The sequence below is a fragment of the Rhineura floridana genome, chromosome 3 (assembly GCF_030035675.1).
Source record: "Rhineura floridana isolate rRhiFlo1 chromosome 3, rRhiFlo1.hap2, whole genome shotgun sequence".
Lineage (NCBI taxonomy): Eukaryota > Metazoa > Chordata > Lepidosauria > Squamata > Rhineuridae > Rhineura > Rhineura floridana.
Window position 1 is genome coordinate 105,000,562 of NC_084482.1, and position 18,346 is coordinate 105,018,907.

Genomic DNA, 18,346 nt, shown 5'->3' on the forward strand with positions numbered 1-18,346 from the left:
TGGACCATTTATAAGCACCACGCCCAACTTCATGAAAGATTCCACCAACGCTGCCTCCGGAAAATTCTGCAAATTACTTGGGAAGACAGATGGACTAATATTAGCGTTTTGGAAGAAGCAAAGATTACCAATGTTGAAACAATGATCCTTCAACATCAACTTTGCTGGACCGGCCATGTTGTTCGAATGCCTAATCACTGTCTTCCAAAGCAGCTCCTTTACTCCCAACTTAAGGATGGAAAATGGAATATCAGTGGACAGCAAAAGAGGTTTAAAGATGTTCTTAAAGTGAATCTAAAAAAATGTAACATGAACATCAAGAACTGGGAAGTCTTGGCCCATGAACATCCCAAATGGAGGTCTGCTATTATCAAAGGTGATGTGGCCTTTGAAGAAGCACAAATACAGGGCGAACGGGACAAACTAGCTAAGCGGAAGGCACGTCAAACAAAACCTCATTGCGACCATCTTCCATCTGGAAACCTATGTCCTCACTGTGGGATGCTGTGTGGATCCAGAATTGGGCTCCACAGACACTTACGGATCCACTGTTAAAGACTTTATCTTGGAAGACAATCTTACTCGGCCACGAGTCATCACCAATGGATGAATGAATGATTAGTGCCGTCTCATGCCTGATTCTGAAATGTGTGGGCCTGTGGATAGAGATTCACAGAAATCATCCATCTCAACCCCACAATCCTATAACACTATGTTCTGATGGACACACCACTTCAGTGAAAAGGCACTTCCACAGAGACATTGAACCTGAAAATCATAGCAATTACATGACAGTGCCTGCAAAAGTAACTCCCACTATATTGGAAAGTGTAGCATTCGCCAGTGAGCACAGCATGCATGTGAAGGCATCAGGTTAATATGCAATGCCCAGTCATCAGCCCATGTAGCCTCACATCGCCCTGTGATGGTTGCAGTGGGGTTGTTATTAGGTGTAAATTAGCTCTTAAGAGTAAGTTGACAAACTCCTTTAATTATGATATTAAAACAGCACTCTTAATTATGCACCAGCTTCCTTATGTTTCATTGTGACCTTTCAGATCCTTGTTTGTAAACAGACATTAAACCACAGTTCCCATTTCAGATGTAAGTTTGATTTTTTATTGTAAGCCTCCCTGGGAGTATAACAAATAAATTAAATAAATAAATATAAAACGACAACCAAAGTACCTACCCTATGGAAGAGTAGGGCTGTTTGCTGTTCCTGACTTAACAGCCCATGGTTCGTGGAGCCAGGACTGTTTCGCCTGAGCCAGACTTTTGTCCGTAAAATCTGCGCACCCAGGCAGCGTATAATAAAAATAATCTTCACAACCGTGACTATAAATCTAAACAAAGTACTGATTAGTGTGCGGGTCTGTTGCTCTCAAATGGAGGGATGCTGTCTATTAAAAATGCGCCTTTCTTGCGTGCTACTGAAGTTACCGTACTTGATACTAAAAACAAATGTTTCCTATTATGCTCGAGAACAGCACTGTTGTGAAAGTTGCATTCCCCCGTTCTCTCTCTCTCTCCCGCGTTCTCAAGCATTGTAGGGAAAAGGGACTCGTTGTTATACCACTTCTTTCTTTCTCCCCTCCCCCCACCCGAACAACGAGAACGCTCTCCCTCCCTCCCTTCTCCTCTCACACACCGCTGGCTGAAGGCGATTGAGTGACAGCACAGGCTCAGCCAGCCAGCATTTACTGTTTGCTTGTCACGTGTGCTCTCTGCTCTGCTGAGCCTGCCCGGCTCCTCCCCTCCGACCATCCCCTCGCTTGGGGCGGTGGGGGGGCTTCTTCCATCTTTCGCCGGCGGCCGCTGCTCGTCAGGCGGTAAGTAGCTTTCTTCGGTTGACTTAGGGGGAATGAGGCGTCTTCCTTCCGTTCGCTCGCTCGCTTACTCTGCTTACCGGGACGGGGGAGGAGGGGAGTTCTTGATTAAAGTGCGGCCGGCTGAGACGCTGCAGTTGGAGAGAAGAGCCTGGCCTCGCACCGCTGCTGAGGCTTTTTGTGTGTGTGAGAGAGAGAGAGTGAGAGTGCGCGCTCAAGGAAAGCAAGAGAGGAAAAGAGCTTCCTCGTGAGTAAGTAAGCGAGTAAAGGAGCGAGCCAGTGGTAGTTACCCATCTCGAAAGTCTGTTCGGGAGGGGGGCGCTGTTGGGGTTTGAAGCTTCCCTGGCTGTGGCCTGCCTCCAGTCTGGATACACGGCCCTGCACTGCTGTAAGGCAGTTGTAACAGGAGGAAAAATGCTCGCAGCTTCTATACGTTTGTCATAAGGCAGCTGAATCGTTCTGTTGCTGCAGCTACTGAAACCAGCAAGTCGTATGTTATACTTGTTTCTGGCCTGTCCTTCAAACTTCTGGTGGGGGTTCTCATGATTGAAAGGATTTGCATTCCTTCCCGCCAATTCCTAGTTTTCTATGTGCAAGGAGTTTTGTTTATGTATTTTTGTGTGAGGGTGTGTTCAGACACGTGAGCCCAATGGATATAGTCGAGACATGTTAGCCATCTGTGGGAACTAGACATCTTTCTCTATTGGGGGGAGCTCCCATAAAGATGAAATGTTGGGTGGGGAAACGCTGTGCGATAACACTTTATCTTGCTTGTTCTGTATCATATATAGCAGGAACAAGCAACATGGTGTCCTCCAGATGTTGGACTCCCATCAGCCCTAGTCAGCATGGCCAGCATTCAGGGATGATGAGAGGTATAGTCCAGCAATGTCCTGAGGGCAATATGTAGGCTACTCCTCATATACAGAGTATACTGAGACTGGTAGCAACCATGCCATCCAGATATATTTTCTTGACTGTGAAAGGATGGCACCTCTAGATGAATGCTGCCTCTGGATGCACTTTGTGTGCATCCTGCTTAGGTATACAACCTTCAGTCCCACATCTAGAGAGGAAGATGACAGAGTGTAGATGTTGAAAAGTGATTGCCAGCTTCTGATGAGGAAGTGAGTATAGTGTTCTGCTGTGTTTCCTCACCTAGAAAAACAGATAGCTGTATGTGTATTTTCACATCTAACAATGGGTCACCTATAAGTAGCAACTTTTGAGAAGCAGCCAAGCTAGCACCAAACTTTTTGTTGCTTAGTGCTCAGGCTTGATTGACTGTAAATGTTCAGCTGTTTTGACTTGCTATAGTTTATCAGAAGCCCCAAAGACAATATTTGGCAGCTTCTGTGGCAGGACCGGAACTGACTTTGTTATTGACATCCTTTTTCTTTGTTTAGCGCTTGCTTTTTGCCAACTGCCTATTGTCTGTGTCTGTACTTGTTGAGTATTCTTCAGGGATTTTATGAGGTCTTATCAACATGTTGCCACAGCACACTAGTTCCGTTTGTCATCATTACTCTTTTTATGTCATTTTTTAAAGTTGTAGTTGGATCTTGCTGGTAATATAACAGGAGCAGTTTGTTACTGTTAGCTGCATTGTGTGAAGATACAGTTTGGCCATAACTATGTTCTGAAGCAATGAGCTGTTACTTGGCATTTATTCTAATGTGTCTCTTCATCTGCATTTCTTTGGGTCTTGGAACTTGGGAAATTGACTTACAGCCCTTAAGGCGAACAAAAGTGACTTTTAAAACTCATGTTTTGCATCGTACAGCACCTGTTCTGTTCTGCAGTGTTTACTTTTTATTGGATACAATAAATAATTATATTAGGTCTCGCTTGCTGCCTTATTAATGGCAAGTGTTCTTCTGAATCACCTACCTGTTTCAACTTACTTCCTAATAGATATAAGGGGCATCAGTTTTTCCAGCAACATTGGGTTGGATCCAGACTTACAGCAGGATCCTGAACATGTCTACTCCAAAGTAAGTCCTATCGAATTCAGTGGTCTTACTCCCCACTAAGTGGGATTAGGATTGCAGCTTTAGACTGTAATCCAGTACATGTCTACTCAAATGTAAGATCCATTGTGTTCAATGGGACTTATTCCAAGGTAGGTGTGTATTGGATTGCAGCTAAGTTAGAGAAGTCATGACAAGTCTCATTTCCATGGGTCTGCTTTAAACATGACTATCCAACCCTACATGCTCTATTATCTGTTTGGCTCAGATTATATAAGTGGCATGCAAATGTGTATAGATTAAAAGCCAGTTACTGAGTCTACTTTGTGTGTGATACAACTGTAATGGCCTTTAAGATATCTGATTATGATGTATCTCCCAGCCCCAGGCTCTGTAGTGAGATGGCAACAACTAATGGATTGTAATTATTTTTTACAGGCCTAAGAAGAATCTTTTCATTGGATTAAAAAACATCAGTTGCTGCTGTACAGCAGGAGCAACAAAGCAGCTGTTGTGCCTGAGAATCTGCAATTTTGTTTTAAAAATTGCTTAACGACTTGTCAAATGACGTCAATGGCCAGCCTGTTCTCTTTTACTAGCCCAGCTGTCAAGCGTCTCTTGGGCTGGAAACAAGGTGATGAAGAGGAAAAATGGGCAGAAAAAGCAGTTGATGCTTTGGTTAAAAAACTGAAAAAGAAGAAAGGAGCTATGGAGGAACTGGAGAAAGCCCTGAGCAGTCCTGGACAACCCAGTAAATGTGTTACTATTCCTCGTTCGTTAGATGGGCGACTTCAAGTTTCTCACCGCAAGGGCCTTCCCCATGTTATTTACTGTCGTGTGTGGCGATGGCCTGATCTGCAGAGTCATCATGAGCTTAAGCCATTGGACATGTGTGAATTTCCTTTTGGATCTAAGCAGAAAGAAGTTTGTATCAATCCGTATCATTACAAAAGGGTGGAGAGCCCAGGTGCGTTTGAATGTTTTCACCAGTGTTAAAATGGTAATGTGATTTACAGTGCATGCCTACTTAGAAGTAAGTCTGATTGAATTATTAAGCCTCACTGAACTCCCAAGTAAGTGTGTATAGGTTTGAAGCTTTAGTGAATCACTGAAGAGAAGGCCAGATGACAGTGGCGAAGAACGGATTGGTGGATCTGAACTGGGCACAGCATTGTTTTCCAGGTGAAATTGATTGTGTCTTAAGGAACATTGATGCTGTAGGTCTTCCTTTGGTTGTTTCTTTGTTAAAGTCTATGGGCAGTATCCAGCTAACTTGTTCCATCAGTGTGAGGATTTTTACTTGCCCAAAGGAACTTCCTCTCCTCTACCTGCGTATGCCTTGCAACCTCCCCAAATCTGCTCTAGAGAACAGTTTTGCAGGGGGGAAAGTTCCTTTGTGTAAATGCAAATCCATGCACTGATGGCACAAATTAGTTGGATGTTGACCTGTGCTTTTTGAAACAAGATTTCTGTTAGCATAGAAGCAAATGCTCCTCTGACTTGATAATTGGTTCTGTCCCTAAACAACGTCCATGGAAATATTTCAGCCTGTTTCATTGGTTACATGAATCTTCATAAATAATTTGGGGAAAATGTTTTTTAAAGTATTCTAGACTACTTGTCTTACTTTTGAAGTATAATCTTGCTTTCCTTCTCTTTTACTCTGTGAAATTGCCTTGGTTAACACAGCACAGGTCTCTTATGCAGAGTTCTTTAACTTGCTTTTAGGCCAGCCTTAAGTGTTCAGCATTGTTCACACCAGAGGTGGGGAACCTCAGACTCAGGAGCCAAATGCGGCCCTCAGGGTCTTTCTGTCTAACCCTGAGGTCACACACCCTTCAGAAACACATCCCTCTCCAACCCTGTTTTGCACCCTCACTGAGTCTTTTTGTCTTGCTGGAATGTGTCCTTGAACTCTGATAACGCTTTGTGATTGCCTGGATGGTGGATGGAGAGAGATTTGTGTGTGCACAAACTACCCAATTGTTCAAAGGTACAATTCACATTTGTTGTGCCCACTTTTGCCTCTGGACATGCCCACCATTGCTATGTGGCCCCAGGAAGGTTGCCCAGAAGGAAATGTGACCCTCAGCCTGAAAAAGCCCCCCCCACACACACATACTTGTACACCATTAGTCATCTGAATGCACCTCTTACCAGGCTACTATGAGTTACACAGCCACATTTTTCCAACTGTGAAATGTAACGTAGTGGTTTGACAGGTGTCCTTCCGGAATGTGCTTCTTTCTGTGTGTCTTCTTCATTTGACGCTACTAATCTTGTAGGCAAATGGTAATCATCAAGGCTGTTTTAATTATATTGTTTTCTTGCTTTTCAGTTCTACCTCCAGTCTTGGTGCCAAGGCATAGTGAATTCAACCCACAGCATAGCCTTTTGGTTCAGTTCAGAAACCTAAGTCACAATGAACCGCACATGCCACACAATGCTACTTTTCCAGACTCGTTCCAGCAGCCTAACAGCACTCCATTTCCCATTTCTCCAAGTAGTCCATATCCACCTTCTCCAGGCAGCAGTACATATCCAAGTTCTCCAGCTAGTTCTGGACCATCTAGTCCATTTCAGCTACCAGGTAACAACTATCTGTGTGACATTCAATGAAAAGTAAAACTTGTAGTACAAAGCTAGAGTGAGTTAGAATTGCATTTAGGAGATCCTGCTATACATTTTGTCATAATTACTACAAATACATTATTTGAAGCTTTGGAGTTAAGTCTAAAAGTTAAAAGAAACAATTTGGCTATTTGTGATGAGAATGTTGCTGTTTTATATATTCCTGTGTACATTTATGTTTTGGATGGATAGTAGGACAGAAGACACAGGTGAAAGATTTGGATAATGTTATGCATATGGAGAGTAGCTGAGTGTTCTGAGCTGCAGGTGCCAGTGTGTGTAGGATAGGATGTGTGAGTAGATAGGAAAGGCATACCTAAGAAGCAAGCTTGTACCCTGTGGTTAAATCACTTAAGACTTAATAAAATAGGAAAAGCTACTTTATTCATTTATATGTATATATGTAGCCCTTCCAGTAGCAGCCCAGGGCGGCAAACAAAAGCACTAAAAACACTCTAAAACATAATAAAAACAGACATTAAAAATATATTACAACAAAACATCCTTAAAAACATTAAAACAAAACATGTTTAAAAACATTTTTTAAAAAGCTTTAGAAATGTATTTAAAAGCAATTCCAACAGACACAGACTGGGATAAGGTGTCTACTTAAAAGGCTTGTTGAAAGAAGAAAGTCTTCAGTAGGCATTGAAAAGATAACAGAGAAATACATAGTAGATAGTTAGAACTAGGTATGCCTTTCCTAAGCTGGAGGCACAATGCCTAGACTTGAGTATTGCCCTCATGGTTTCAGGAGAGAGACCAAAGGCATGTCTCCTCTCTCCTCAGACAGTTGAAGAAGACGATGAAGGAGGGGCAGGTCAGCTTCCCTGAGCATTATCAGTTTACAATAGAAGGAAGATAGGTAGATCAGAGCACAGGGTAAAGGTAGGCAAGCCTAGCCAGGTGGAGGACCCTAACTCTATGTTCCTTTTGGAATACAGACAGAAGAACCCAAACAGGAGTTGTTCCTGCCACACTTCCAACTTATAAAGCATAAGCCATTTTATTATAGTACTATACAAAGAATGAGAGGAAGGATCTCTGCCTCAGTGGGCTTAATACAGACAATAACACCAGGGAGACAACAGAGGAAAAAGAGGGGAGTAGAGGTGGAATGAACAGGGGAACAATACATTGTTATTGCAGTTAAACATATTTGGTCTTAGTTATGGAAGAATATGGGGACTGGGAGGTTGTGCCACAGTCTTGATGAAAATGGTGGGTTTTGAGAGGGTTTTGAAGAACATAAGATAGGTGGCATCACAGAAGCATTCTGAGAGACAGTTCCATACATAAGCTTGGCAAGGGAAAAGAGTGGAGTCATTTGAGGAAACAGGAGACCGTTGGATGCCTGAGGGTGGTGGTGACACTGAACAAGTGAATGTCATGGTTTTGTTGGGATACAAGAGCAAAACAATCAAGTGGTGCCAGGCTGTGGAGGATTTTGGAAGTAAGGATGAGAACCTGATGCCGAAAGTGGAAGTGAACAGGAAGGCAGTATAGGGATTCAAGGAAGATCTTTCCTCTCATTCCTCAACACTCATATCTGAAGGACTTTCAAGGACATATCAAGGACTTTGTTGTTTGCACTTGAACTGGTGGGATAATTTTGATAAGTACAAAACTCAGTATTCTTACATTGGGTTGGTTTGTAAGTGGTGACTGCTCCAAACCTTAAATAAGATAGTTGAAGATGCTGTAACATGATGATTGGTGGAAGAAGTACCTTGTCAAAACAGGGAAGAAGGGGAAAAGGTGCTGGAAAATGTACTAAGTTAGTGTTAGGAAAGGTTCAAGATTGCTCCCTGTGATCTGCATAAGCAGACCAGACATGAAGTCGTAAAGAAAAGTTGATGTAACTGCAAGGCTGGAGTAAGGATTACCATGGGTTTTGAAGAGATGTTTCTAGAAGTGAGCGATTCAGTTGTCAAGCATGTCAATACAGCAAAATAATTGCTGTAACGTAAAAGCGGATGGCAAAATTGGGAATGGCATCTTTCATTTGAAATATGTTGACTTGTAGTTTGATCCCATTGCTGTCAATGGGAAGCAGTGGAACTGCTTCAAAGTATTTGTAGCTAATAGTCTAAGTCTGAGAACCCGGTTAATTTTATTTACTTATAAATATATTTGTATTTTGCTATTTCATTTTTTTTAAAGCAGTTTACATCAAATGAAAAATGTTGCCTTCCTGATCATCACTAGAGCAGGAAGAATGAGGTTGTGGCCCAGAGGGCTATGGGGAATGAGGAAAGTATGTATAGATGTAGGAGAGAGAAACACAGACAAATCTGATCAACCTACTATTTAGAAAACAGTTTATTTAGAGAGAGAGATTAGATCCCAAAGGAAGCAGAAAAATGGGAGTGAGGAGGTAAGAAAAAAGGATAACAGAAATGGGGAAGGAACAATTGATTTTGCAGGGAGACAGGAGCTCTGATTAGGCTGGATAAAATGTTCAGACTTCTAATATTTCTCTACAGCAGATACACCACCACCAGCATATATGCCTCCTGAAGATCAAATGGGGCAAGATAATTCACAGTCTATGGACACAAGCAATAATATGATCCCTCAGATAATGCCAAATATTTCCAGTAGAGGTAAGGTAAACAATGTGTTTGGTAGACTTGTGAATATTTGTCATTCACACTCTGTATGAGAGAGAATAGCCTGCTATCAAAACTGCTGTTTTTCCAGCTACCATTTATCCCTGTCCCTTAGAAGGTTTTCTGTGGCCAGCAGTTCTGTGGCATCCTCCTTCTGAGGATGTGGACAAGGTGCTTTCAACGGTAAAGCCTACCACCTGTCTGATTGATCCTTGCCCATCATGGTTTCTTATGAAATGTAGGGAGAAATTAGGCGAAGGGATCAGGGCGGTGGTAAATGCATCCTTGAAGGAGGGTGTTTTGCCACCAACCCTCAAGGAGGCAATTATAAAACCTATTTTGAAAAAGGCCTCCTTGGATCCCAAAGTCTTGAACAACTTTCGTCCCGTTTCAAATCTGCCATTTTTGGGGAAGATCATTGAGCGAGTGGTGGCTGGCCAGTTGGCAGCACACTTGGATGAAACGGATTATTTGGATCCATACCAATCGGGTTTCAGGACTGGACATAGTACTGAAACAGCCTTGCTCGCTCTGGTGGATGATATGAGGAGAGCATTAGACGGGGGAGAATCCACCTTTCTTGTCCTCCTGGATCTCTTGGCGGCTTTTGATACCGTCGACCACGGTATCTTGTTGGATCGCCTGGAAGGATTGGGAATAGGAGGCACTGTTTTGCAGTGGTTCCGTTCCTTTCTCTCTGACAGGCATCAACAGGTAGCATTGGGAGATGAGGTTTCAGACCCTTGGCCCCTCACATGCGGAGTGCCACAGGGTTCTATCCTCTCCCATGCTATTTAACATCTATGTAAAGCCGCCGGGAGCTATCATCAGGAGTTTTGGGCTGCGATGTCATCAATATGCAGATGACACGCAGCTCTATCTCTCCTTTAAATCTTCACCAGAGATGGCTGTGGAGACCTTGTCCAAGTGCCTGGAATCCGTGAGTGGATGGATGGGAAGGAACAGACTGAAGCTCAATCCTGATAAGACCGAGGTGCTACTTGTGGGTGACAGGGGGAGGTTGGATGCTGTTGACCTACAGTTTAATGGGGTGAGTTTACCCCTGAAAGATCAGGTCCGCAGCCTCGGGGTGGTTCTTGATTCCAAGCTGTCCATGGAGGCTCAGATTTCGGCAGTGAGCTGGGCAGCTTGGTACCAATTACATCTCATACGGAGGCTGCAACCCTACCTCCCTATTCATCAGCTCCCACTGGTGGTACACGCCCTGGTCACCTCTCGATTAGACTACTGCAATGCGCTCTACGTGGGGTTACCCTTGAAAACGGTCCGGAAACTACAACTGGTGCAGAATGCGGCGGCTCAGTTGCTTACAAACAGCCGCCGCCGTGATCACATCACGCCAGTATTATTTCACCTACATTGGCTGCCAGTTGTTTTCCGGGCCCAATTCAAGGTGTTGGTATTAACCTTTAAATCCCTATGCGGTCTCGGCCCAGTTTATCTGAAGGAGCGCCTCCAGCGCCACCAATTATGCCACCCGTCAAGATCAGCCACTCAGGACCTTCTCTCAGTCCCACCAACGAAAACAGCTAGGTTGGTTAGGGACTAGAGAGAGGGCATTTTCAGTGGCAGCCCCCACTCTCTGGAACTCCCTCCCATTCGATCTTCGCCATGCCCCTTCCCTGGATATATTTCGCCGGGCGTTAAAAACTTGGCTTTTTGGACAGGCCTTCAGGAATTCCGGGGAGGGCTAACTTTTTTGGGATATTTTATTATCTATTGATCGCCCTAACTGATTTCATGCTGCTGTGATTAATGATCGTTCTGATTTTATTGTATTTTATCTGTATTGTATTGTAATTTACTGAATTTTAGTTTGTACGTCGCCTAGAGTGGCTTCGGCCAGATAGGCAACACAAAAATTAAATTTATTATTATTATTATTATTGAATGAGCAGCAACTAATGTTGCCCTTCAGCCATTTATAATTCTGTTATTGGCTGAGGATGTTAGAAGTACAGAGGAACTTCATTGTTTGAGGGGTGAGTGTGAATGTGCAGAGATGTGCAGCATGAGAGGGACCTTTATGGGTAGAGCAAAAACACGAATTTGGTTTAAGGAGACGTATTTAAGACTTTTTTGTGTCAAATTGCATCTTGGGTGTTAGAGGGTAAGAGGGATGTACGCTCTTCAGGATAATTTACTTGTAAAATGTAAGCAACATTAAAACTATCAGACAGTGAGATATAAGTTTAAATTAGTGCTCCGTGGCGCAGAGTGGTAAGCGGCGGTAACACAGCCGAACCTCTGCTCATGGCCGGAGTTCGATTCCAATGGAAGGAGGAAGTCGAATCTCCGGTAAAAGGGGTCGAGGTCCACTCAGCCTTCCATCCATCTGTGGTCGGTAAAATGAGTACCCGGCATATGCTGCGGGATAAAGAAAGGCTGGGGAAGGAACTGGCAATCCCACCCCATATATGCGGTCTGCCTAGTAAACGTCCCAAGACGTCACCCTAAGAGTCGGAAACGACTCGCACTATAAGTGCAGGAACACCTTTACCTTTAGAGACAAATTCAGAGCTTTAAACATTGGAACAAACAATGTGCAAGTCGTTGCCCCATGCATATTGATGGTGAAGTTGAGAAAAGGTTCAAGGTTATGCCAAGCAGGCAGCCAGCAAAAGTCTTTAAGAGGATACATGGTAAAATAAACATAGGTTTCATTTGCACTGCTTTTGACGTTGTCTTTTAAAAAATGTATTTTTGAAGGAAAAAGGACTTTGTTGAATGATTAGGTGTTCAATGAACAACCAATTAGGCAAACTAATGACTTTTAATTGTATGTGTATTTAAAGACTGTCTTAGTTTATAAGTATGTTGTTATGTGCCTCCAAGTCGACTACGACTTATGGCAACCCTATGAATCAGTGACCTCCAAGAGCATCTGTCATGAACCACCCTGTTCAGATCTTGTAAGTTCAGGTCTGTGGCTTCCTTTATGGAATCAATCCATCTCTTGTTTGGTCTTCCTCTTTTTCTACTTCCTTCTGTTTTTCCAAGCATTATTATCTTTTCTAGTGAATCATGTCTTCTCATGTGTCCAAAGTATGTTAACCTCAGTTTCATCATTTTAGGTTCTAGTGATAGTTCTGGTTTAATTTGTTCTAACACCCAATTATTTGTCTTTTTTGCATTCCATGGTATCCGCAAAGCTCTTCTCCAACATCACATTTCAAATGCATTAATTTTTCTCTTATCAGCTTTTTTCACTCTCCAACTTTCACATCCATACATAGAGATCGGAAATACCATGGTCCGAATTATCCTGACTTTAGTGTTCAGTGATACATCTTTACATTTGAGGACCTTTTCTAGTTCTCTCACAGCTGCCCTCCCCAGTCCTAGCCTTCTTCTGATTTCTTGACTATTGTCTCCATTTTGGTTAATGATTGTGCCAAGGTATTGATAATCCTTAACAAGTTCAGTGTCCTCATTGTCAACTGTAAAGTTACATAAATCTTCTGTTGTCATTACTTTAGTCTTTTTGACATTCAGCTGTAGTCCTGCTTTTGTGCTTTCCTCTTTAACTTTCATCAGTATTCGTTTCAAATCATTACTGGTTTCTGCTAGTAGTATGGTATCGTCTACATATCTTAAATTATTGATATTTCTCCCTCCAATTTTAACACCTCCTTCTTGGTCCAATCCTGCTTTCCGTATGATATGTTCTGCATATAGATTAAATAAATAGGGTGATAAAATACACCCCTGTCTCACACCCTTTCCAATGGGGAACCAATCGGTTTCTCCATATTCTGTCCTTACAGTAGCCTCTTGTCCAGAGTATAGGTTGTGCATCAGGACAATCAGATGCTGTGGCACCCCCATTTCTTTTAAAGCATTCCATAGTTTTTCATGATCTACACAGTCAAAGGCTTTGCTGTAATCTCTGGTACCTCTTCCCTTTCTAAATCCAGCTTGGACGTCTGGCATTTCTCGCTCTATATATGGGTTTGTTGTAGAATCTTGAGCATTACTTTACTTGCATGGGATATTAAAGCAATAGTTTGATAATTACTGCATTCCCTGGGATCCCCTTTCTTTGGAATTGGGATGTATATGGAACGCTTCCAGTCTGTGGGCCATTGTTCAGTTTTCAATATTTCTTGACAGATTTTAGTCAAAATTTGAACTGATTCATTCTCAGTAGCTTGTAGCAACTCTATTGGTATGCCATCTATTCCTGGTGATTTGTTTCTTCCAAGTATTTTAAGAGAAGCTTTCACCTCGCATTCTAAAATTTCCGGTTCTTCATCATATGGTTCCTCCGTGAATGAATCTGTCATCCTTGCATCTCTTTTATAGAGTTCTTCAGTGTATTGCTTCCATCTTCCTTTTATTTCATCTTGGTCAGTCAGTGTGTTCCCCTGTGGATTATTCAACATCCCTACTCTTGGTTTAAATTTCCCTTTCATTTCTCTAATCTTTTGGAACAGGGCTCTTGTTCTACCCTTTTTGTTGTCCTCTTTTATTTCTATACAGTAACTATTGTAACAGTTCTCTTTGTCCCTATGTACTAGTCGCTGTATTATTGCATTTAGGGTTGTGACTGTGTTTCTATCTCCTTTTGCTTTTGCCTTCCTTCTCTCTTTAACCATTTGAAAAGTTCCTTCAGTCATCCATTGGGGTCTTTCTCTTTTTAACTAAAGGTATTGTCTTTTTGCATTCTTCTCTGATAATGTCTCTGACTTCATTCCATAGTTCTGCTGGTTCTCTGTCAACTAAGTTTAATGCCTCAAACCTGTTCCTTATTTGATCTTTATATTCTTCTGGGATGTTATTTAAATTGTATTTTGGCATTATGATTGCTTTGTTGGTCTTCTTTAGCTTTACTTTCCATACAACCAGTTCATGATCTGTACCGCAGTCTGCTCCTGGTTTTGTTTTTGCAGAAAGTATGGAACTTTTCCATCTTCTGCTACCATATAATCAATTTGATTCCTATATTGACCATTTGGTGATGTCCACGTGTACAGTCGTCTCTTTGGTTGTTCAAAAAATGTGTTCGCAAGAAACAAATTATTGGCTTCACAGAATTCAATAAGTCTTTCTCCTGCTTCGTTTCTGTCTCCTAGGCCCCACAATTCCTAATTCTTCTCTGTTCCCTACTTTTGCATTCCAGTCCCCCATGATTATCAGCACATCTTGTTTTGGTGTGTGATCAATTTCCTCCTGTACTTCTGTGTAAAATCTCTCCAATTCCTCTTCTTCTGCATTCATCAGAGCATAGACTTGGATGATGGTTATGTTGATAGGTTTCCCATTTAATCTCATTGATATTACTCGATCAGACCTTGCATTGTAGCTCCTAATTGCTCTTGCTACATCACTTCTCACTATTAAAGCAACCCCATTTCTTCTTATAAGTATAAATTCTTTAAATGGATGCTGTTCTTGAAAGTCCATTCAGTACAGACATGAGCTGTGCTTTAAAGAAAGAAGCATTTCAGTAGGATTAAAATGAAATATTTTCATGAAGTCTGCAACTGGCATTGTGTAATTGTTATAAACATGAGCTATATGTCTCTGCTTCACATCTCAGCTCAGCCATGTCACTATCTTCAAAGACTTGGTTCCCCATCTGTCTTGTGGTGATGATGGCACTGGCGTACATTGCAGGGTTGTTGGAAGATTTCTGAAAGTTCTTTGCATAAGAAAAATGCATTAATGGTGTATCTGAGAGACTAGAGAGTTAGCTGTTGGAGATGCTGAATGTCCATACATTTTGTTTTTCTTCATAGATGTTCACCCTGTGGCCTATGAAGAACCCAAACATTGGTGTTCAATTGTGTATTATGAATTAAACAATCGAGTTGGGGAGGCTTTTCATGCATCTTCCACTAGTATCTTAGTAGATGGGTTTACGGATCCTTCTAACAACAAAAACAGATTCTGCTTAGGTTTGCTCTCCAACGTCAATCGTAATTCAACAATTGAGAACACCCGGAGACACATTGGAAAAGGTAATGTGGAAGTATACTTTGCATGATCATAACAAACCTTCCTCAGTAATGAAATAATGTAGCTGAGTGCAGTAATACACTGCTTGAAAAAATAATTGTAAGCTCGCATAATTCAGCTAGGATATGTATGTTACACAGTTCAGTAATTTTATATAAATCACACCAAAGATAAATCAAGGAACCCTCTGATCAGATGCTTTGAACTAACCTGCCAATATGGCTCATGATTTTGAATAACAGCTTCCTAATAACAGGATACCAGCAGTGCTTAGGTCATCTCTGTTAAAACTTTTTATCATTTAATGAAGAAGTTTGTTCTTATTTCATCGAAGGAGGACATCTAGTGGCTGATAAGAGATTCAGTTTTTGAAATGAAAGTGTACTCTGATGTATTAGAACAACTGGAAACTATTCTTGCTGGAGCCCTTTTCAAATAGAAAGCTGGCTAGATTTTTTGACATCTGAGTGTGAGATGCTATAACAGTTTATGCAACTAATCCTATTAAATATTTGGGTTTCCCTCCCCGCCCACAGGTGTCCATCTCTACTACATTGGTGGGGAAGTCTATGCCGAGTGCTTGAGTGACAGCAGTATATTTGTGCAAAGTAGGAATTGCAATTATCATCATGGATTTCACCCTACGACTGTGTGCAAGATTCCTAGTGGCTGTAGCTTAAAAATTTTTAACAATCAGGAATTCGCTCAGCTTTTAGCTCAGTCAGTCAATCATGGGTTTGAAGCAGTGTATGAGCTCACCAAAATGTGCACAATTCGGATGAGTTTTGTGAAGGTAAGGTGAATTTGCTATAATGTGTATTTGAGGAATTTTTGAAGTATATTCACTAAGACAATAATTTAAATGGACAATCAGACTTCTACAACTGGGTCGTTACCCCCAATGTAATCTAGAAAATCCACAGAAATAAAAGTCACAGTCTCTCAGCACTGGGAATGTTGTGGAGGTGGTTCACATGTATTCTTTCCAACACACATTTCCTTCCTGTTGATGTGACTGACATTGAGGCTGGTGTCAAATGGACAGATGCATCCTCTGTATTCATTTGCAGGCCTTTCCAAAAGGATGAAGATTGGCCCAGTGAACCATAATTGTCCTCCATTCCCAAAAACTATGTAGCTCAAGTATGCTGGGAATCCTAGTACACAGAGGCCTATAGAGAGAATATTGGGTTGATTTAAGGATGTGCTTTCTGTGGTAGGAATGGAAAAATATAGTATCCTGCCATCTCTCCATACACCTATATTCTATTAGCTCTGATGTGCTAGACTTCTTTAGGAGGGAAACGGAGGATTTTTAAAAGGAATTTACTATACTAATCAGCATAGATTGTTTTCAGAACTATTTTTGGATACCCATTCAATGTCTGTTCATTTTTGCAGGGATGGGGAGCAGAATATCACCGGCAAGATGTTACAAGCACCCCATGCTGGATAGAAATCCATCTTCATGGGCCTCTGCAGTGGCTGGATAAAGTACTTACCCAAATGGGCTCTCCTCTTAATCCAATCTCTTCTGTTTCATAGTACCAAAGAATTTCTTCAGTCATAACTTTAGTGACCATTTTCTAATTTGACAGATACTTCCACTGTGGATACTGTAAGAACATGCTGTTCATTAATGTTCTTCTACCAATGACCAATTTCATTTTTTAATCGCTTTTCCTTTGATTTTTTATCTTAAGGAAACAGCCAAGTTGGGAGGAAAACTGAAAATTCAGGATTTTATATCTCTTTGATATACACACTTAATCATCATTGACTCCACAGAAAATATTTTATCATGTCTACTTGGAACACATTTTTGAACTGACATTGGGGGGGGGGAAATACTTTTTTGCTAAAATTGTTTAGTTGCAACTTACAACCAGTTTTTAATGTTCTATAATTTTGTGGATAATGTCCATAAACAAAACTAGCTTTATTACACCTGAGTTTGCCTTTCGCTTGAATAAATAGTGTGACTTTAGTATATGCATGCAGAAAACCACATTGCAGATACAGTAGTGGTACTGGAATGCATTACTGCAAGTTCTGTCATGAACAATAGTGATTTTACCTGTACCCCAGTCCAACTTAATACTGTCTTTACAGTACAGTCATGTGCATGTATGTTTGATTGAGCTCAGAAGTTTAGCTCAATGGAACTTACTTCTAGATGAGTGTGCCTTAGGCTGCAATCCAGTACAGAGCTACCTGGGAGTAAGTCCCATTGAACCCAATGGAGCTTCTTTCTGAGTTGACATGGATTGCGGCCTTAACAAACGTGATCTGAGGCACTCTCTTGCCTAGATAATTTTCAATTTTCCCTTGACTTATACTCCTTCTGTGGGTTATACCTTGAGCAAGTATAGCTTTCTAGGAAATCCATATTTATTATAGTGCAAAACACTACAACTTTTTTATATTGCATTGCAAGGTATGTATTCAGCTTTCCATTTTGTTTTGCCTCTCCATAGTTGGTATCCTGGAGGGTTCTTAACTTCATTGTTTTGTTTTCAATATTAATTACAACCCCTTCATACTTCTATAGCAAGAATATTGGGAATCTCACTTTGGTGATACAAAATGTTTGCTGTTCAGATGACTGAGGCAAACCAGTCCTTTGATAACAAAAAGATGATTGATATTGGGGTGTGGAGCCGACATAATGTGGGAAGTCAAGGATCTTAATCCCACTTGAGTTGTCAGTTTATGGCCTGATTCTGTACAGAGTTGTTACTAAGCCCGCTGGAGGGCTTTAACTGACATAGAGATGAATGCCAGGATCTCGGTGAATATGTAAGTTATCCTGTATTAAGAAGCCATTGGTGACCATTCAGGAATATTTCTGTTATCTGTATAAGGAATACAGATGTATGCCTATGTAACCAGCAGTTACCAGTACAATTAGTCTGATAAAGATGAAGTTACTCTTAAGTGTGTTGTTTATGTCCTGCAGCTGTTCTGTGCTAAGAAAAACTTACTCAAACCCTCACATTCAGTTATTTGATCTCCCTCAAAAGTCAGTGTAATAATAATAATAATAATAATAATAATTTAATTTGTGTGTCGCCTATCTGGCCGATGGCCACTCTAGGCGACGTACAATTCAATTGCAATAATGCATCACAATAAAATACAAATAAAATACAACATAACAGTAAAATAGTAACAGTTCGGAGTAATAGGCAATTTGTCCTAAAAATTAACCCTCCCCGGAAGTCCCAAAGGCCTGTCTGAAGAGCCAGGTCTTCAAGGCTTTGCGGAATACGTTCAGGGAAGGGGCATGCCGAAGATCATATGGGAGGGAGTTCCAGAGAGT

General features: G+C 41.3%; 1 protein-coding gene across 5 annotated transcripts; it reads left to right on the forward strand.

Moving 5' to 3' along the window:
- Positions 1 to 1,725: 1,725 nt before the first annotated feature.
- Positions 1,726 to 17,961, forward strand: SMAD5 (SMAD family member 5). 5 transcript variants are annotated; one of them, XM_061617187.1, is made up of 8 exons: positions 1,752 to 1,832; positions 3,744 to 3,823; positions 4,238 to 4,766; positions 6,138 to 6,389; positions 8,917 to 9,036; positions 14,805 to 15,026; positions 15,561 to 15,817; positions 16,426 to 17,961. In XM_061617187.1, the coding sequence occupies exons 3-8, from the start codon at positions 4,364 to 4,366 to the stop codon at positions 16,567 to 16,569; spliced, it is 1,398 nt and encodes a 465-aa protein (XP_061473171.1). In that variant the 5' UTR covers positions 1,752 to 1,832; positions 3,744 to 3,823; positions 4,238 to 4,363; the 3' UTR covers positions 16,570 to 17,961. The 5 variants fall into 5 exon arrangements, with proteins under 5 accessions (XP_061473170.1, XP_061473174.1, XP_061473171.1 ...); XM_061617188.1 differs by lacking the exon at positions 1,752 to 1,832 and adding an exon at positions 1,847 to 2,080; XM_061617186.1 differs by lacking the exon at positions 3,744 to 3,823 and having other exon boundaries at positions 1,726 to 1,832.
- The last annotated feature ends 385 nt before the right edge of the window (positions 17,962 to 18,346 follow it).

Bases quoted from the DNA above. Each gene is read 5' to 3' on its own strand.
- SMAD5 (XM_061617186.1), top strand. From the start codon at position 4,364: ATGACGTCAATGGCCAGCCTGTTCTCTTTTACTAGCCCAGCTGTCAAG. The intron at 9,037-14,804 runs GTAAGGTAAACA...TTTTCTTCATAG, and splicing joins GCCAAATATTTCCAGTAGAG to ATGTTCACCCTGTGGCCTAT. The intron at 15,818-16,425 runs GTAAGGTGAATT...TCATTTTTGCAG, and splicing joins TTCGGATGAGTTTTGTGAAG to GGATGGGGAGCAGAATATCA.